General features: G+C 41.7%; 1 protein-coding gene across 1 annotated transcript in view; it reads right to left on the reverse strand.

Moving 5' to 3' along the window:
• The window catches only part of LOC120423147 (uncharacterized), a 31,697-nt gene extending 23,463 nt beyond the window's left edge, over positions 1 to 8,234 (reverse strand). Inside the window, exons 1-2 of the mRNA XM_039586828.1 lie at positions 8,222 to 8,234; positions 504 to 2,845 (exon numbers count right to left, since the gene is read on the reverse strand). Of these exons, the coding sequence (XP_039442762.1) occupies positions 504 to 2,845; positions 8,222 to 8,234 (2,355 nt within the window). The remainder of the gene's footprint in view (positions 1 to 503; positions 2,846 to 8,221) is intronic.
• Positions 8,235 to 21,901: the final 13,667 nt, after the last annotated feature.

The following is a 21,901-nucleotide window of genomic DNA, read 5'->3' on the forward strand; positions in this document are numbered from 1 at the left end:
TGGGCCGCTCGTCTCCAGTCGCCTACAATGTTGGCCGCTCTTGCATCTTCGTCGACTGCACACAGCCAACGCGTACGTGGCCTTCCACGAAGCCGACGACCGCGTCCAGGTTCGCTGCTGAATATCGTTTTATCCGCCCGCTCGTCCGACATTCTGGCTACATGTCCAGCCCACTTCAGCCTGTCGTGCTTGATGACTTTTACGATATCAGCATGTTTGTAGTCTTGGTACAACTCGAAATTCATGCGCCTGCGCCACCGGTCTCCTACTTGCTTGCCGCCGAAGATAGAACGCAGGATTCTCCGCTCAAAGACCCCAAGTGCTCTCTGGTCAGCCTCCTTTAGCGTCCACGACTCGTGACCGTAAAGAGCTACAGGGAGTATCAAGGTCCTGTACAGCGTGATTTTCGTAGGCGTCCTTAGGCTGCGGGACCTTAGCTGGCTACGAAGACCGTAGAAGGCCCTGTTTGCAGCACTAATCCGCCGTTTCACTTCGCAGCTCACATCGTTGTCGCACGTCACAAGTGTACCAAGATATACAAACTCATCCACCACCTCATATCTTTCTCCATCTATTTCCACCTCCGAAACACCATCACCTGCACTGCCACGCGCTCTGCCAGCAACCAGATACTTGGTCTTGGCAGTGTTGATGGTCAGTCCGATCTTCGCAGCTTCCCGCTTGAAAGGGACGAACGCCTCCTCCACTGAACGACGGTCGATACCAATGATGTCGATGTCGTCAGCGTATCCAAGCAGCATGTGCGATTTAGTGATGAGTGTTCCGTTTCTTTGCACGCCTGCCCTTCGAGCAGCACCCTCCAACGCTATGATGAACAGTAAGTTCGAGAGAGCATCGCCCTGCTTCAATCCATCCAACGTAACGAAAGCTTCTGATGTCTCGTTAGCTATTCGCACGCTTGATTTTGCTCCGTCGAGCGTTGCACGAATCAGTCTTATTAGCTTCGCCGGAAAGCCGTGTTCTAGCATAATTTTCCAAAGTTCGTTTCTTTTGACTGAATCGTACGCCGCCTTGAAGTCGATGAACAAATGGTGTGTTTGCAGGTTGTACTCCCGGAACTTGTCGAGGATTTGTCGCAGAGTGAACATCTGATCCGTCGTTGACCGACCCGCTCGAAAACCGCACTGGTATTCGCCGACAAAGGTCTCGGTCATCGGTCTCAGCTTGCTCCACAGGATTCGGGATAGTACTTTGTACGCTGAGTTGAGGATTGTGATGCCTCGATAGTTGGCACAATCGAGTCTTTGCCCTTTCTTGTAGATTGGGGTGATGAGCCCGTCTAACCAGTCGGTCGGAAGCTGTTCTTCGCACCAAATTCGCTGGACGATTTGGTGCAGAATCTCGATCATCCGCGCGCTCCCGTGCTTGAAAAGTTCGGCCGGAAGTCCGTCCTTTCCCGCGGATTTCGCGTTCTTCAGCTCCTTTACGGCTTTTTCCACGTCCTCCAACGTAGGCGGGTCCACAGCTATTCCATCATCCTCAACGTTCATCCTGTCCTCGACGATTCCCTCTCGTGTCTCACCGTTCAACAGCTGTTGGAAGTGCTCCTTCCACCTGGCCGCTACCGCTGTCTTATCTGTCAACAGGTTACCTTCCCTGTCGTTGCACATAACAGGGGAAGGCGTCGCTTTCTTTCTTACACCGTTGACAGTTGCATAAAACCTCCGCTTATCGTTCGCGTTGTATTGTGCTTGAGCTTCGGCAAGTACTCTCTCGTCGTACTCCCGTTCTTTTCGGCGGTGGGTTCGTTTCTCAGCTCTTCGCAGCTCGCTGTATCGCTCACAGTTTCGGCGCGTACCCTTCACCAGCATACGCTTCCTGGCCTCGTTCTTCTCGTCCGTCACTCGCTGGCACTCTGCATCGAACCACCCTTTGGGTTTGCGTCCTCTGGTCGTGCCGATCACTTCGGTAGCCGTTGTGTTGACGATGCTCTGGAGGGCTCCCCATTGCTCGTCCAGGTTACCCGTAGGCGCGTCCTCGTTGATCCGCTCGTCGAGCTTCCGACTGTACTCTGCAGCAACGTCGCTGCTCGCGAGGCGCTGGACGTTCAACCGCGCTATCCTCGCCGTCCGCGGGGTCAGCACGTTCGACAGCCTAGCTCGGATCTTGCACGCTACCAGGAAGTGATCAGAGTCGATGTTCGGTCCTCTGTACGATCGGACGTCCATCACGTCCGAGAAGTGTCGACCATCCACCAAAACGTGATCGATTTGTGTGCACGATTCGCCATTCGGGTGGCGCCAGGTGTGCTTCCGAATGTTCATGCGCGCAAAGAAGGTGCTACAGATAGCCATTCCTCTGGCTGCGGCGAAATTGACCAAACGGAGGCCGTTGTCATTCGTGCGAGGATGAAGGCTCTCCTTGCCGATGACAGGATGGAAGAAGGCTTCCCTTCCGACCTGCGCGTTTGCGTCTCCGATGACTATCTTCACATCGTGTCTTGGGCACTCTCCATAGGTCTTGTCGAGACGCTCGTAGAAAGCGTCTTTATCGTCATCGGGCTTGTCGTTCGTCGGCGCGTAGATGTTGATCAGGCTGTAGTTGAAGAATTTGCCCTTTATTCTCAACACGCAGATCCGGTCATTCACCACCTTCCACTTGATGACTCGGTTCTTCTGATCCCCAATCACTACGAAACCGACTCCGTGCATCGCCTTTTCGCCGCCACTGTAGTAGATGTGGTACTTGAAAGAGGTGTTGGCGATGGGGTCCACCGCCGTGAATTCTCGCTCTCCATGACCGGGCCATCGAACTTCCTGGATGGCGGCCACATGCACGTTCAGCTTGTGCAGCTCCCGGGCAAGAAGGCCAGCACGTGCAGGATCTTGGAGAGTTCGAACGTTCCAAGTACCGAGTTTCCAATCGTTGTCCTTTTTACATCGCCTGGTCTGATGCCGATTTATCCGTCCTGATTTTCTTCTTTTGTTTTTCTGAGTTGGTGTTTCGCTTCGGTATGCCGCCTAACCAGGGCTGCGAATACCTAGTCTCGGGGTGGGGCTGCCACCTTGCAGCTTCCGGGACACAGCTGCGGTTTTCTCTCGACACCGTAACGGGGGCTTTTGTCTCGAAGCTTAACGGTACAGCTACACCCTCCGAAGAGGGTGGAGCCCCCCTTACCCTGTCAGCATACTACCATAGTTCCCACCGGGGTTGGTTACCCGATCTCTCCAATGGTTACTAGTATCCCGGCCAGCGCCGCGGGGAGGCCAGGGTATCGGAGTTACTGAACAAGAGGCTAAAGGACCACTTGGTGGGTCTATTTTATACCTACGGTACTCGAAGCACCTATGGTACGCGTTGTCCAGTCGTTCGAACGATGACGATGGAATAAAAATCGTTGGCAAAAATGCTGCCTTCACAACTCCACGGCAAAACAAAACAGCCAATCAGAGAGCGGCAAGATTTTCCGCGTGTTTCAAAGCACGCGCTTGCTTGTTCAAGGCCAACTGCGATCGTTTGGCACTTGCAAGCGAAAATTGTTAATATTCGTTCTATTTTTTAAAATGAAAATTTTGGGGGAAATATTTTTAAATTAATTTATACGCAAAGCATCAAAAGCTTTAAAAAATGCACCAAAAGCAGTGAATGAATGATTTGAAGCAATAACTCTTTCGTGAATTTTTCGTTGGCCCTGAAAAGCGCCATTTTGTTGAATTGCAGCAGAAGTTGATTCTTGTGACCATCTTCTCGAGCGTCCATCCAAGTAGGCCTTGTTTTTCTCCTTCGACGTCATTTTGGCAGCAATTTCACGCACACGCTGGCGTGTTTCTTCTTCTCTGAGCTCGTTCTTGATTTCCTTCAGCCGTTGTTTTTTTCCGCTGCTGCTGCTGCTACGATGTTGTTGGTTCGAACGATGACGATGGAATAAAAATCGTTGGCAAAAATGCTGCCTTCACGACTCCACGGCAAAACAAAACAGCCAATCAGAGAGCGGCAAGATTTTCTGCGTGTTTCAAAGCACGCGCTTGCTTGTTCAAGGCCAACTGCGATCGTTTGGCACTTGCAAGCGAAAATTGTTAATATTCGTTCTATTTTTTTAAATGAAAATTTTGGGGGAAATATTTTTAAATTAATTTATACGCAAAGCATCAAAAGCTTTAAAAAATGCACCAAAAGCAGTGCATGAATGATTTGAAGCAATAACTCTTTCGTGAATTTTTCGTTGGCCCTGAAAAGCGCCATTTTGTTGAATTGCAGCAGAAGTTGATTCTTGTGGCCATCTTCTCGAGCGTCCATCCAAGTAGGCCTTGTTTTTCTCCTTCGACGTCATTTTGGCAGCAATTTCACGCACACGCTGGCGTGTTTCTTCTTCTCTGAGCTCGTTCTTGATTTCCTTCAGCCGTTGTTTTTTTCCGCTGCTGCTGCTGCTACGATGTTGTTGGTTCGAACGATGACGATGGAATAAAAATCGTTGGCAAAAATGCTGCCTTCACGACTCCACGGCAAAACAAAACAGCCAATCAGAGAGCGGCAAGATTTTTTGCGTGGGTCAAAGCACGCGCTTGCTTTTTCAAGGCCAACTGCGATCGTTTGGCACTTGCAAGCGAAAATTGTTAATATTCGTTCTTTTTTTTAAAATGAAAATTTTGGGGAAATATTTTTACATTAATTTATACGCAAAGCATCAAAAGCTTTAAAAAATGCACCAAAAGCAGTGCATGAATGATTTGAAGCAATAACTCTTTCGTGAATTTTTCGTTGGCCCTGAAAAGCGCCATTTTGTTAAATTGCAGCAAAAGTTGATTCTTGTGGCCATCTTCTCGAGCGTCCATCCAAGTAGGCCTTGTTTTTCTCCTTCGACGTCATTTTGGCAACAATTTCACGCACACGCTGGCGTGTTTCTTCTTCTACTTCAGTCGTTGTTTTTTTCCACTGCTGCTGCTGCTACGATGTTGTTGATTCGAACGATGACGATGGAATAAAAATCGTTGGCAAAAATGCTGCCTTCACGACTCCACGGCAAAACAAAACAGCCAATCAGAGAGCGGCAAGATTTTTTGCGTGGGTCAAAGCACGCGCTTGCTTGTTCAAGGCCAACTGCGATCGTTTGGCACTTGCAAGCGAAAATTGTTAATATTCGTTCTATTTTTTAAAATGAAAATTTTGGGGGAAATATTTGTAAATTAATTTATACGCCAAGCGTCAAAAGCTTTAAAAATGCACCAAAAGCAGTGCATGAATGATTTGAAGCAATAACTCTTTCGTGAATTTTTCGTTGGCCCTGAAAAGCGCCATTTTGTTAAATTGCAGCAAAAGTTGATTCTTGTGGCCATCTTCTCGAGCGTCCATCCAAGTAGGCCTTGTTTTTCTCCTTCGACGTCATTTTGGCAGCAATTTCACGCACACGCTGGCGTGTTTCTTCTTCTCTGAGCTCGTTCTTGATTTCCTTCAGCCGTTGTTTTTTTCCGCTGCTACGATGTTGTTGGTTCGAACGATGACGATGGAATAAAAATCGTTGGCAAAAATGCTGCCTTCACGACTCCACGGCAAAACAAAACAGCCAATCAGAGAGCGGCAAGATTTTCTGCGTGGGTCAAAGCACGCGCTTGCTTGTTCAAGGCCAACTGCGATCGTTTGGCACTTGCAAGCGAAAATTGTTAATATTCGTTCTATTTTTTAAAATGAAAATTTTGAGGGAAATATTTTTAAATTAATGAATACGCCAAGCGTCAAAAGCTTTAAAAAATGCACCAAAAGCAGTGCATGAATGATTTTAAGCAATAACTCTTTCGTGAATTTTTCGTTGGCCCTGAAAAGCGCCATTTTGTTGAATAGCAGCAGAAGTTGATTCTTGTGGCCATCTTCTCGAGCGTCCATCCAAGTAGGCCTTGTTTTTCTCCTTCGACGTCATTTTGGCAGCAATTTCACGCACACGCTAGCGTGTTTCTTCTTCTCCGAGCTCGTTCTTGATTTCCTTCAGCCGTTGTTTTTCCGCTGCTGCTGCTGCTGCTGCTACGATGTTGTTGGTTCGAACGATGACGATGGAATAAAAATCGTTGGCAAAAATGCTGCCTTCACGACTCCACGGCAAAACAAAACAGCCAATCAGAGAGCGAAATGATTTTTGCGTGGGTCAAAGCACGCGCTTGCTTGTTCAAGGCCAACTGCGATCGTTTGGCACTTGCAAGCGAAAATTGTTAATATTCGTTCTATTTTTTAAAATGAAAATTTTGGGGGAAATATTTGTAAATTAATTTATACGCCAAGCGTCAAAAGCTTTAAAAATGCACCAAAAGCAGTGCATGAATGATTTTAAGCAATAACTCTTTCGTGAATTTTTCGTTGGCCCTGAAAAGCGCCATTTTGTTAAATTGCAGCAAAAGTTGATTCTTGTGGCCATCTTCTCGAGCGTCCATCCAAGTAGGCCTTGTTTTTCTCCTTCGACGTCATTTTGGCAACAATTTCACGCACACGCTGGCGTGTTTCTTCTTCTACTTCAGTCGTTGTTTTTTTCCACTGCTGCTGCTGCTACGATGTTGTTGATTCGAACGATGACGATGGAATGAACAAACCTGGCAAAAATGCTCGACTCCACGGCAAAACAAAACAGCCAATCAGAGAGCGAAATGATTTTTGCGTGGGTCAAAGCACGCGCTTGCTTGTTCAAGGCCAACTGCGATCGTTTGGCACTTGCAAGCGAAAATTGTTAATATTCGTTCTATTTTTTAAAATGAAAATTTTGGGGGAAATATTTTTAAATTAATTTATACGCAAAGCATCAAAAGCTTTAAAAAATGCACCAAAAGCAGTGCATGAATGATTTAAAGCAATAACTCTTTCGTGAATTTGTCGTTGGCCCTGAAAAGCGCCATTTTGTTGAATTGCAGCAGAAGTTGATTCTTGTGGCCATCTTCTCGAGCGTCCATCCAAGTAGGCCTTGTTTTTCTCCTTCGACGTCATTTTGGCAGCAATTTCACGCACACGCTAGCGTGTTTCTTCTTCTCCGAGCTCGTTCTTGATTTCCTTCAGCCGTTGTTTTTCCGCTGCTGCTGCTGCTACGATGTTGTTGGTTCGAACGATGACGATGGAATAAAAATTGTTGGCAAAAATGCTGCCTTCACGACTCCACGGCAAAACAAAACAGCCAATCAGAGAGCGGCAAGATTTTCTGCGTGTTTCAAAGCACGCGCTTGCTTGTTCAAGGCCAACTGCGATCGTTTGGCACTTGCAAGCAAAAATTGTTAATATTCGTTCTATTTTTTAAAATGAAAATTTTGGGGGAAATATTTTTAAATTAATTTATACGCAAAGCATCAAAAGCTTTAAAAAATGCACCAAAAGCATTGCATGAATGATTTGAAGCAATAACTCTTTCGTGAATTTTTCGTTGGCCCTGAAAAGCGCCATTTTGTTAAATTGCAGCAGAAGTTGATTCTTGTGGCCATCTTCTCGAGCGTCCATCCAAGTAGGCCTTGTTTTTCTCCTTCGACGTCATTTTGGCAGCAATTTCACGCACACGCTAGCGTGTTTCTTCTTCTCCGAGCTCGTTCTTGATTTCCTTCAGCCGTTGTTTTTCCGCTGCTGCTGCTACGATGTTGTTGGTTCGAACGATGACGATGGAATGAACAAACCTGGCAAAAATGCTGCCTTTACGACTTCCTATCCCCACCAGTGCAACAAAAAGCGAATGACGTAAGAATGGGATAACCGGCGCAAAGGGGCAGGGCATCCGTCTCCATTCTAAGCCAATATAACCCCGCTCGGTCAACCCTGGGAAATCATTCTATCGTTGGACGCCGAGGAGTAAACAACAACCTTCCTGGCAGCAGATGACCTGGAGGCCCAGAAGCAGTTTTGCCGAAAAGCAGCTGGCCTTGGAGCTAGGAGCAGCCCAAGCGGAGGCAGGCCAGCCGGAATTATTGAGAGCCACCGGAATATTCTGGCCACAAGACCCGGAGTGGCCAGATCCCTCAGGGGTGTTCCGATGGAAGGCCATACGAGACTGGGCAATATGGGTATCAAACTTCTTGGATTTTGATACTGGTGATGAAAATGGCCATTTTGACAGTATTGGCCACAACCTGGAGTGGCTGGTGCCCTCAGGGAGGTTTTCCCGGGAGGACATTTACCGAACCATACGATTTTGGGCAATATGGGTATCAAAATTCATGGTTTTCAATACTGGTAATGAAAATGGCCATTTTGAAAGTATTGGCCACAACCGGTGCCCTCAGGGAGGTTCTCCCGGGAGGACATTTACCAAACCATACCATTTTGGACAATATGGGTATGACAATCTGGAGAGACCGCTACCTCACGATTGTTCCGATTGGGGGACAAACATCGAACCTTACAGATATCATGGTTTTTGATACGCAGCATAAAGAGAAATTGAGCGAATATATAAATCCAATTATGTTTTGATTTTATCTGACGCATAATTCAACAAAATGACTTAATTTTAAAAGCTTTTCTGCTAAGTTCTTTGTCATACTGGTCATGTGTAACATAACCACCTGCACCTTTTTAGCATGACTTTTGAAATACTTCACTAAACTGCATAATTTTTAATAGCGACTTATGGGACCCCAAGACGGATCGAATGCCGCCAAAACGGACGAAATCGGTTCAGCCAATGTCGAGTGACAATTTTTTGATCAACATCCCACCACACACACAGACATTTGCTCAGAATTTGATTCTGAGTCGATAGGTATACATGAAGGTGGGTCTAGGAGGTCTAAATGAGAAGTTCAGTTTTCGAGTGATTTTATAACCTTTCCTCAGTATGGTGAGGTAGACAAAAAGGCTTTAAAATAAGAAAGAATGTTTGCTCATACTTTTCAGTTTATCCCTTTTTGACTTCCTCACCTTACTTTATTATATTACATTTTATTATATATTTTTACACTACACACAACACAATGCAAAAATAAACCGGAGTTTTTGGTACGGTATGTCCACGCATCCCTCCTCCCCTGTAGATTCTGTGGAATGTGTTCCGTTCACAGAATCCTCTCTGTGGTGAACACAACGTAGTAGGGCTGTCCGCTTTAATTTTTGTAATGCATTTTCGGGTGTTCTCGGATGTATTGCAATTATTAATATTGACAAGAAAAGTGCTTGGGGCGTTATCTAATCACAAGACTTTCCAGCATGCTTTCATCGGACTGGCTGCGTTTGTGTTAGATTAGATTAGATTAGATTTTGCCTTCCTCACCTTACTGAGGAAAGGCTATAAAATCACTCGGAAAATGAAATTTTTAATTAGACCTCCTAGACCTACCTTCATTTGTACATATCGACTCAGAATCACCAGCTGAGCAAATGTCTGTGTGTTTGGCTGTATGTAGACATGTGTACCAAATCAATTTCACTGGAATATCTCGTCACAGGCTCAACCGATTTTGGCCGGAATGATTTTAATCGATCCGTCTTAACGTCCCCTAAGTTGCTATTTAAATTCATGCAGTTTTATCATGTTTTTAAAAAGTTATGTAAAAAGACTGTTTCGTATTAAAAGTCCGATTTTTCGCGTTACGTAATAAAAGAACGCTCCCTTAGGTGCTGCGATCACGTTAGGGGAGATCCATAAACCATGTGGACACTTTAGGCGGGTTGGAATCACTCTATAAATGAGAGGAAGGCACCAACCACCTAAAGGTGGATTATGTAACGTTTTTAATTAAAAAATAAATAAATACTAAACATTAAAAATTTTCAACAATTTCGTATATTTTTTGGTCAAAACTTCAATTATTGATCATATTTTTCAGAGTCACTGTGCGTGGATTGCTGGTTGCGAAGTAGTGGATACTGAAATGTCTGAACAACCCACAAAACTAATCCACACACTCCCAGTTTTTCATAAATAGTGATTAAAACATCATAAGCCCTTCCTCAAACTATGGTTTCGGACCATATCGTTCTCTAAGACTCTCCGCAAAATTTAAACAGAAATGATGAGGTGTGGCGTCGCCCCCTAGATAGAGTCTAAGTCTTGCCTAAGCCCTGTGAAACGTGTGGGGAAGAAACTGCCCCCGAGTGCGAATATGGGATCCGATTGTGAATGTGAAAAAGACAAACTGGCTCGTTATGGGCGCCCTTTTTATGGGAGGGAGACTCTCCTCTCCAAAAGCACTAAACTACCCCAGCACCCTTGATGAAAGGAGAAAGAGGGAAATCACGAGTTCTGGTATCTTGGTGCTTCCGGCACTACCCGCATGTAACCGGGGAAAGTGGATAAAAATAAATGTGTAAACAGTTTTTTTGTGGACGGACTCTCCTCCAGAAACGGCTCGGCCGGTCGTGTTTTGTCGTGCAAGGGATGGAATTTATATGCTGCTGACCAGACGATTTTCCGACAGAGATTGAAAGACATTAGTGTATTTAGCCAAAGTGTGGACATTATTAAATTTAGGGTATTAATCTCAGACACATGCATCTGCCGAAATTTCTCCGTTGTTTTTCCCCACGTACACTCGGGCGTACAAATGGCCATCCAGGGTGTCCAGGAAGGATGAAGGAGCACATGGTTTCGCACATTTTGGGCCAAACATCTTGATAAAAAAACGAAAGGGAAGTGTACAGCGAGTCCGGTCATACGTAACCTGATAGGGGACGGCTAAAGGAGAGCTATAAATTTACCCTCAATTTATTTCAACTGTGAAAATGATAATATTCGGCTACTTTTGGAGTTCGTTTTTTTTTCTTTGCGTACTCGGTGGATGACCATTCGGCTGTTCGTCTTTTTTTATGATATTACTGTTATTTATCGTTTAATAAAAGTATTGAATCGAATGGAACCGGGAAGCATTATTTACGTGGAACAAAGGTGGTAATAACTTGTACAACTATTGAATTATGACAAGAAATGTAGTGAAACAGCAAAATCTTTTACCATTCGATATTATTAAAGGAATTTCAACGTTCAACTGCTTGATTTTTTACTTCAATTTGGGTCATTCAAGACCACAATCTGAATAGCGAAGGTCATTTTTAGAACCTAAAAGCTTTGAATAGAATACCACTGTACAATACACATTACACTATTTTGAACCTGTGTGAACCGAAGTAGATCGGAATAGGTCGGATTTTTTTTTATGGAATTAAAAACGCAAATTTTTGTGAACCGGTTCGGCTTGAAATTTTAGTCGAGGGACAAAAATCTTAAATAAAATTTGTACTAGCCTTATCCGAAGCGAAATTTTGGCAAGGAAAGCTGAGAAAAATCATGAAATGTTTTTAATCATCATAAAATTGCTTAACTGTTGATACCTCTTGTGAGTTTTAAGTTCCATGCAGATTTAATTTAAGGTTGAGTTCCCTTCAGATACAGGTAGTCTGATATCACTAGATTATAAAAAGCTGACATTGCCACAACATGTGAAAAACTTTCACATTTGGCTTAACGATGAAATATGTGTCTTTTTGATCATCACTAGAGAGAAAGAGAAACAGATGCCCATGTTGCTTTTATCCGCCCGCTAGCAAACATTGTTTCCAAACGCATCTAAAAATAGACTGGGATGAGATTTTTAGGAAAAAAGTCCCATAAATTGAATAGAAATCCCTGCAACCGGTTGCATAAGTTGGCGACAATTTTCCAGGCGATTTTTGCCTTCTCCCTCCATGCCGATTGCGTCGTGTCGATGGCATTTCCTCACGCCCATTAGAAGTAAACAACCCCCGAGGGAGGAAACGGTTATGACGTGGATGCCGCTTGGAAACAATTACAATGCAAATTGCATGACGTCCACACGTCCGATCCGTCGCTGAATTTTGCCTTTTCCCACTGTTGAGGAAAAAGGAAAAATAACGGTTTCATGAGATGCAGGAAACGGGATCTTTTTTTTCAAACAGTCACACCGTGTTCCGAGCGGACGGATGTTGATGGAGCATGTTACCTCACCTTACGGTATCAAAAGTGACCGTAGGGGAAAGTAGAGATCATTTCCTTATATGAACATTGAACAGTCCTATCAATTGCCAACTGCGATGCTTCCCTTTTCTCGAGATCCTCTCTATCTCGACGTCTTCCTTTATCAAGGGGTCCCATGGATTTCGGTTCTTAAAAAATAAAAATAAATATGTTGTCAATGTTATCGCTTTCTTGTGGCTTGCTTGGACGTCTTCTTTTAGAAACGGGGCACTGGAGAGAGTTTGACATTCGTTTGTTTATGTTTGCTAGACATGACAAATCAACCATGATTCTCCCTCAAAAATATCTACATTTTGTATTGTTCTGTAAACTGATTCTTTCTTAATAGTTCCTTCGATATTGACAACCAGAAGTTCGACTGTCCCTATAGCGTTCTCTAGACTATTGTTGTAAATTTGATGCCTCCTTGGATTATACAGTAAAAGCCACTTGCAAAATCAATCAAATCAAATCAAATTATTCGCTCTACAGCATTGCCTTGGCGTTCTCAATTGCGAGATTCCTACTCGAAACTAAGTGTCCGAAGGCTTGATTGTTGAGGCAATTGCAAACCTCTTTTTACACCTTAGCTTCCATACACCCCGGGATTCGAACTGACGACCTTTGGATTGTTAGTCTAACTGCCTACCAGCGACTCCACCGAGACAGGACCCAGGGAGACGACTCCTACACCTGGACTGGGCTATCGACCTAACCTTTAGGTTAGATCGGGGCCAACATTTACTTCCCGTCTGACGGAAGGCGTGATCAGACAAATCTCGTCTCGAAAAATGCCACCGGGACCGTCTGGGATCGAACCCAGGCCGACTGGGTGAGAGGCAATCACGCTTACCCCTACGCCACGGTTCCTGGTGACACTTACAAAATTTGAAATTGGAGACGTTATTATTCAATCCACTACCATAATGCAATTTGTCTTAGTTTAGACGCATCAGTTTTCATTGTCTTGAAATTATGCTGAAAATTTAAAATTGATTATTTATTTGGCACGAATGCATACATACTCTCTATTTGTATCAAACATATACATTTCCCACGTGACCCCAACATCCCTTTGCAGAAAAAAAACCCACGATGTGCCATATTGGCTGAATAATGTTTCTCGTCCGATTCTCAACATCGTTCCGGAGCGTACGTCGTTTCGGATAACGATAGCCTTCGTCGTCCTGTCGTCGTCGACGTCGTCACCGCGTGGTCATTTCGCATTCGCACACTGGACGGACACTCTGACCGGACCACCCTGAATGGAAAGACATTCATTCCTATTGATGATGTAGGAAAATGACTTGAGGGACTGTTCTGTTATTTTAGACGGTCCGACCGGTTCGGTTCTGTGTCACACAATACGCATTTCTGCTTCCTCGTCGGTCCGGCGTCTAGTGGCCACTGGCGACGTGTGTGTTCCGCCGAGACTCAGTCGAAATGGCCGGACAATCGTTATCCGGTGAAGAAAAGTTTAGTTCGCTTTTATTTTATTACAACTCTATGTGTACATATTATCTCCACTGACCACTTGCTCACATCGACAGCAGAGTGAGTGAGCAAAGCTATCAATGTTGTTCTATAATTTGCTTTTGTTTGGACAGGAAAATTGTTTCTTGCTTTGTTTGCCTCTGCCTTTGTTTTAAATGTGCTGAAAATTTCAACGGTAAGAGAGTGAACCAAGAGTCGTGAAAACTTTTCTTTGCTTACCTTCTTTCCCTCGAGCATAACGGCCGATTGGGAGAGGGGGTTCGACGTTGACAAAATAAAATTATCTCCACCTGAATGGATGTTTAATTTTTGAACAATAGTTACTATTTTAATGTTGTGATAATAAATTAACCAGAGAAATGGAACATATAATTCTTACATATTTGTTTTTTTATTATTGGGTAATTCTCTACCAACTCACACGAAATCGGGAAAAGTTGCCCCGACCCCTCTTCGATTTGCGTGAAACTTTGTCCTAAGGGGTAACTTTTGTCCCTGATCACGAAACCGAGGTCCGTTTTTTGATATCTCGTGACGGAGGGGCGGTACGACCCCTTCCATTTTTGAACATGCGAAAAAAGAGGTGTTTTTCAACAATTTGCAGCCTGAAACGGTGATGAGATAGAAATTTGGTGTCAAAGAGACTTTTATGTAAAATTAGACGCCCGATTTGATGGCGTTTTGTATTTTTCATCGAAAAAAACAATAAAAAAGTTTTAAAAATTCTCCCATTTTCCGTTACTCGACTGTAAAAAATGTTGGAACATGTCATTTTATGGGAAATTTAATGTACTTTTCGAATCTACATTGTCCCAGAAGGGTCATTTTTTCATTTAGAACAAAATTTTTCATTTCAAAATTTCGTGTTTTTTCTAACTTTGCAGGGTTATTTTTTAGAGTGTAACAATGTTCTACAAAGTTGTAGAGCAGACAAATACAAAAATTTTGATATATAGACATAAGGGGTTTGCTCATAAACATCACGAGTTATCGCGATTTTACGAAAAAAAGTTTTGAAAAAGTTACTTTTTGCGTTTCTCTTTGTTTCGTCGTCCGTGTCTGTCGCGGGTGACCATGAATGGTCATGATCGATGACGACCAACTTTTTCAAAACTTTTTTTCGTAAAATCGCGATAACTCGTGATATTTTTTTAGCAAACCCCTTATGCCTGTATATCAAAATTTTTGTAATTGTCTGCTCTACAACTTTGTAGAACATTGTTACACTCTAAACAATAACCCTACAAAGTTAGAAAAAACACGAAATTTTAAAATGAAAAATTTTGTTCTAAATGAAAAAATGACCCTTCTGGGACAATGCAGATTCGAAAAGTACATTAAATTTCCCATAAAATGACATGTTCCAAAATTTTTTACAGTCGAGTAACGGAAAATGGGATAATTTTTAAAACTTTTTTAGTGTTTTTTTCGATGAGAAATACGTTTATTCGGAATTCTGAGTACGCCATCAAATGGGGCGTCTAATTTTACACAAAAGTCCCTTTGACACCAAATTTCTATCTCATCACCGTTTCAGGCTGCAAATTATTGAAAAACACCTCTTTTTGTGTGTGTGTGTGTGTGTGTGTGTGTGTGTGTGTGTGTGTGTGTGTGCAACCATCCAAACGGGACCACGCGGTCGCTTCTTACAAATTGAGTTGTTTCCATGTATTTTTAGATCTGCATTCTATACATGCAAATAACTCGCATAGGCATTTGGAAGGTGTTAGCTCTGCCGAGCTTCGGTGACCCATTTCTACGCTGGCTAGCCGAGCGCGAGGTACTTCAGCTTTGTCGACAAGCCCCGCCCTGAAGAACGTTTGTATCAATCGGATTCAAACGTTATTTAGAACTTCCGAACCCTTGTCAAATGGACAAGGACCCAGCGCGTATATAGTTGATAGTAACAGTATTCCTAATTCCAGTCATAGCTCACCAAGTGGTTAGCATTTTTGCTTACCAATTCAAAGGACGGGGGATCGAACCCCGACTCAAGCGACTTTGATTTTTCGTTCTTATTCAGTATTTCAAGTATTTCTAAGTCTTAAACTTTCTCGTTGGGAGCAGATGGGCATCAAACCCAGGACCATTCGCTTACAAAGCGAATATCGTAACCAGTCGGCCACGGCCGCTCTAACACCTCTTTTATCACATGTTCAAAAATGGAAGGGGTCGTACCGCCCCTCCGTCACGAGATATCAAAAAACGGACCTCGGATTCATGATCAGGGACAAAAGTTACCCCTTAGGACAAAGTTTCACGCAAATCGAAGAGGGGTCGGGGCAACTGCTGTGTGAGTTGGCGGAGAATTACCCATATAGAATTTCCAGAGTTATATAAACTTTTATACTAAGTAGTTAGTAAACTTTATATTCAATCCAAATTATTTTTTAAATCAGTCAACGATGCCTATTTGGAGTTGGGAGACTGGATTTATGGTGATTTGTCAACAAATAACATTATTTATGTTAATTTTTCGAAAGGTGTACAAACTTTTTTTTGCACCTTTTTTATTTTCGTAATAGTATTTGTTATATAACTTTTTATAGAAATCATCTTTTCATGAGCTTTTTGTAGCATAATGTTTGGCATGAGTTTTTGAACAAAACGTAGTACTAGGTTCCTGTCAAACTTTGAGTTTTTTACATGTTTCATCACAAAATGTGCATAGTGCCCAAGGGGTGTAAATACTTTTTTTACATACTGTAAGTGCCAATAACTTTTGATAGGATTGTCAGATCCTTGATGTTTTAGGCTCATTTGAAAGGTCTTTCAGTTATCTAACTAACGATGGGTCGCATGATGGATCCGGACATAATTTTTACTGAAATATCTGAGATCCGGCCTCCAAAAAGTGTATAAATAACACTTAAGTACTAATAACTTTTGATAGGTTTATCAGATCTTCAATGTTTTGGGCTCATTAGAAAGGTTTTTAATACCATTCTGAAAATGTATAACATGATAGGGTTTCTTGCAAAAACCACCCTTTTTACAATCTTCCGGACATACGCCAAAATCGTTTTTTTAGCATAACTTTTGAAGTACTAAACTAAACTTGCTGATTTTAAATAGAGACCTATGGGACCCCAAGACGGATCGAATGAGACTAATACGGTCACAATTCGTTCATCCAGTCCGAAGATAATCGAGTGACATTTTTTTTGTCCACCCACCTACACACATCCACACAGACATTTGCTCAGAACATGATTCTGAGTCGATAGGTATACGTGAAGGTGGGTCTACGAGGTCAAATTAAGAAGTTCATTTTTCAAGTGATTTTATAGCCTTTCCTCAGTAAGGGACCATCCATAAACCACGTGGACACTTTTTTGGGAATCTGTTACCCCCCCCCCTCGTGGACAATTGTCCATACAAAAAAAAACTTTTTTTGTATGGATCGTGGACAATCGCCATACCCCCCCCCCCCCTAAAGTGTCCACGTGGTTTATGGATGGTCCCTAAGGCGAGGAAGGCAAAAACAATTTGAAATGGATTTTCCTGCGTTTTAAATCAAATTTGGCATGTCTGGGATCGATTAAAAATATTTTGAATTTTTATAAAGTTCCATTGTACAGTACTGCAAGAAGTTTTTTTTTCAGCGAAAAAAAAACGTCAATGCTAAGATATTTTGGAAACTAACTATTGCACAACATCTGAACAGGTGTAAAATGCATTTAAAATCTTTTTTTTTTCATTCAAATGTAAATGCCATGGGTTTTTATTTCAATTTTTATATATTTTTTTGCCTGATCAACAAAAAATGACAAAAATGACTGCGCAGGATCAACTCGAGGGGATGCAAGATGTTTGAGGTCTCCAGAAACACGTGCGTTTTGAATTTTTCAAAAATATTTAGACAGGGCCGAATGATTTTTCTCCAAAGTTTGTATGGATAATAAGTACTGTTCGCCACTCCCACATATTGCATGCTATTTTTGGCAGTGACGAACCGCCCATATTCTTTATACAAATTTTAGAGAAAAACCATTCGGCCCTGCCTAAATATTTTTGAAAAATTTAAAGTGTATGTGTTTTTAGAGACCCCAAACTTCATGCTTACCCTCGAGTTGAGCCTGTGCAAAAATTTTGTTGGTCGGTGTTAGTTATATTTGGGCCAACCACAAATAACGCGGACACTTTTCAAAAAAATCTTAACACCCCTCCCTCCTGTGCTAATTATGGACCATTGACAATTGGGTATTAAAGCCCTATGTAAATTTTTATGTACAACGGTAAAAAACACGATTAAAAACCATTTCTGATCACTTTTTTTCATTTTAATGCAAAAAAAAAGTTGACAAGAAAACATTTTTTCGATAGATCAACTATGGTCCCCTTGGAACGAGCTGTCAAGAAGGAGCTTTTCTGTCAAGAAGGACCGCGAGGTTAATTTTTCAAAATTGATTTAAAAATCCATTTTAAACTCTTTGTGGTCGTACAAAGTGTCATTGTACTCAGAAAAATAAGCTTTATCGCTGTAAACGATAATATCAGCAATCTAAGCTTCATTTTAGGACCCAATTTTCACGCCCAACCTTCAAAGTCTCTTCGTGGTTTGTGCTTTTTTGTTGATTGTGAGATAAACATACCAAATTGTTGATTGCATGAATTTTCTGAAAAAAAAAACTTAAATTGCTCTTTTTAGAAAAGGTAAGTTTTTTTGTGATGCAATGCAATAACATCTCAACTTTCTTTCGTGTGTGATGAACTTGCGGCGGGCAGTTTTGGAGGGACACAAAAAGTTCAAAGTACCTACACCAACGCCATTACCGGGCCCTCATCGATTTAACCGCAAATATTGAAATACTGCGGATGCCAAGCTGCTTAAAAGTAAAGCGCATAGGCAAACACAAGATTTACGGCGTTATTATACAAACATATTGAAAAATCTTACAAGGCGACACATGTTGTGACCGGAGAAATATTGTCTGGTTCTCTCTCTCGAGGTAAAACTGCTTTCTGTTCATCCGTCTGATGCTGGAAAAAGGCGTAGGAAGTAGCAGCTTCGTCCTTTCAAATCATATGTGATGGAAACACACTCGACCCCCATTATTAGCCCTCCATGCACTGTGCTCTCTATACATATGGGAAAAGGGATCACTTTCCACATTGGCCACAGCAGCCCTCCTGAAATTCTTCAAGACGTTAGCATTGTGCCAGCTGCTGCTGCTGGTGGGAAAAGGGGACGATTTGAAAATTAAATAAATACCTTTCCTGTTGTTTTGCCTTCGTCTTGGCGAATTTCTGCAAAACCAAACGGAAACTCCTCTTCTTCTTATTATTCATCTTGGAAACGGGACGCTGTTGGTCTTTCTTGCTTGCTAACTTCTTGCCTAACCACTGTCATTATCAGCTTGGGGTAATCTCGAACAACTGTTGTAGAAGAATATTGTCTTATAATAACTTAATGTAATATTCATATCATGGTTGAATACATAATGTTTTGTTTGCCAACATGCCCAAAACGGATAGAATGGTTCTTTGGGCGGGATTGTTTTATGTTGAAAACGATCATTAGATTGCGATAAGCTAGCAGCACCGTGGAGACACATTCGCCAAGATGTATGCGGGTGGTGACAGTGGGAAATGGGAAAATTGAATTGGGAAAAGTTTTGAGCTTTTGTTTCTGATTGCTATACGAGCTTAGCTAGGTCGAATGTAAATTTCAAAGAATTTAAAATCAATGTATTGAAGGATTTTTTAAATAAATTATACGACATAACGGTTTCCAATAGCTTTTTCTATATCTTTCTCTCAAACGATATATTATTATAGCTGCAAATTTTTATAAACAACATTAAAAAACAACAAACAACATAAAAAATGCTAAGAATCTGTAAACAATCATCTACAAAAAAAACCTTCCTTCCATAAGCACCAACAAAAGACTCCGGAATTTCAATTCTTCAACCTTTTGAATGCATAATTCATAATAAGAATACACCCAGACAAATTATTCTTCAATTTACACACTCAAAAGAAGAAAGGTTGTCAAAATGTCACCCTCCCGTTCGTTTCGCGCCCCAGGTTGAGGTCGCCCAGAAAAAAAGAACTAGACAATATAACCCTCCTGGAAAATTGCCGTCCCCAAGCCGGACCAAAATTTGAGGCCGTTTAGCGCTGCCACGGCCACGGGTCTGTTTTGAAAAGCAACAAAACTCTATCCATTTTACAGTCATTTCGTCCTTCCTTATTTCTTTTTTATACGGCGATTACCGAACAAAATGAAGCTAATAATAAGGCATTTGTCGCGCACAAGAATCAGCTTCTTTGGGATAAGGAAAATTCTCTGGGTTTTCGCAATCGTTAACTTGTTTTTTTAATTTTTTTTTAAATAGACTTATTAGAAGTTCCATACATTATTTCACTCTGCAATTTAAAAACAAACTTTATTGTTTTATTGACATCTCAGACACATTTGTATGGCTTATTCTGACTGTTCAGAAGAAATTATTATTAAATTATTATCCCATAATTTCGCTACCGTTTAGCGGGTGTTAGATTGGAAACACAAACACCCATTCTGACTGTTCAGAAGCAATTTTCCTATCCATAATTTAAAAACAAAAATAGCCAAATGATAATATGTTTTGATAGAGCGAGTATCTACATTATAAAAAATCATCAACATGAAGGGGCAAAATTCTAAATTTACCTAATTTTTGAACCATTTTTTTGTTTTGGAATAATTATTTTTGCCTGTTGTTTTTTAACACTAATTAAAAAAAAAAACAAAGCAATCCACTTTAACGGTCTTTTGTGGTCTCTTTTGCAAGTTTCTGCTCATTGAGTCACCCAAAACCTCTTTTACGCAAATGGACCGACGTTTTACTTCCCCATCCGATAGAAGCCCAGGAGGATAATCGAACCCGCGCCCCACAGCAACATAGGGATCGGCATCCGAAGCCGCTAACCACCGCGCCACGAGGCCCTACACTAATCAATTAACACTTAAAAATCTAGTTACTTATGGTCAGTACAAAAAATGAAAGCCAGCATTTGGTTAAGTTTTTGAGTTTTAATTTTAGATAGCCATCAAATGATAATAAAATATTGTTCAGAAGTAGTGGTTTCCTAAAGAACCTCCCATAAGTTTTTTAGGGAGGATGGGGTGGTCTCAAAAAAAGAAGGAAGATTCTTTTCTTGTTCTTGCCCGGAAGATATGAAAACAAATGCCGACGTTTTTGTCAACCCAAGATGCTGAAAGCGGTGTATTTTCACGCGGCTCGAACGCAACTTTTTCTTGGCGGAGATGGTGCTGAAGATGAACTAGGGAAGATGGGACGGGTCCGCTGCGTGGACCGGGGGTACCGTTTTTTACGGCCAGCTTTTTTATGGCGTGCCACTGACTGTTGCTAATGGTGTCGCCAAACACGCCACGAAGAGCTGGTTTTGCGGTTCGACGCTCGTTGATTTTTATATTACTGTTAGCTGGATGCTGCTGGCTCATCTTCCACTTGTAGTGGGTGGAGAAGGACATCATCCTTGCTTTGCCATGCCTTGCAGCAGCATCCGCAACATTGCCAGAGCTGTGATGAGATGGTATCGTCGTTTTTCTCCCGCGTGTGCAAACGAAACCGTCGGGATCTGTTTGTTTTACAAGGTTTACAATTTCGCACAAGTCTAATTATTTTGAATAATTAACCCGCACTTGGTAAACGCGGTTGAGCTAATAAAATATTCACAATTTATCGACACATTGTGTACTTCCGTATTTTGTTTCTAACTTTTAGCATTCCACGTTAGTTACGAAAATAAACCGACCGACCAACCGGAACGACCGAACTCACGGTTTTCTCAATCCTGGACAGTTTTCAATTTTGCTATCCGCTTGAAGGTAACTTTACATAATGAAACTATACAAAATGCAACGGTGGTCTTATCACCACTACCAGCTTTGTTGAACAAAGAAGAGTAGCAATAGTTGAATGCAACCTCTTCTCTCCTGGCTCGATTATTGCCGTGGGCGGGTCTTTCAAAAATGTGAAAACCTGTATGGATAGACGCCCTCGTCTTGGGTTGGTTATTCATTATTTTAAACGGTGGTTTATAAAATGTATATAATCCAGATTTTATTCATCCAACTTTGTTTATATATTTACTTTACAATGTACTGTAGTACTGGGAAGCATTTATGTTTGCCTTTAATTGATTTAAATAGAAGTAAATTGTATTTTATTTGTGTTTTTTTGTGATACTTCAAATCCTGCCTTGATTTTTTTTATTCAATTATCATGATAATGGTACTAGCAGTACGGGGTGGTATTGATCAAATGTGTTTCATTAAGGTTTTTGTAATATTTCTAAATTTTATGCTAAAAAAGAAAAACAGGCAGAAAATTCCATGTTTCCGGTGTCCAAATTATCAATCTGCCAACCAACTAAAAGCAATGCAGAGAAAATTACAGGTTTGGTGATTAGATTTATTTTATGTAACATTCTATTAAGAGTGAAATTCTTAAAAACTAAAATTTTAAGATTTTTATTCCAAATAATACTAAATTTTCATAATGAGAAACT

The sequence above is a fragment of the Culex pipiens genome, chromosome 2 (assembly GCF_016801865.2).
Source record: "Culex pipiens pallens isolate TS chromosome 2, TS_CPP_V2, whole genome shotgun sequence".
NCBI classification, from domain to species: domain Eukaryota; kingdom Metazoa; phylum Arthropoda; class Insecta; order Diptera; family Culicidae; genus Culex; species Culex pipiens.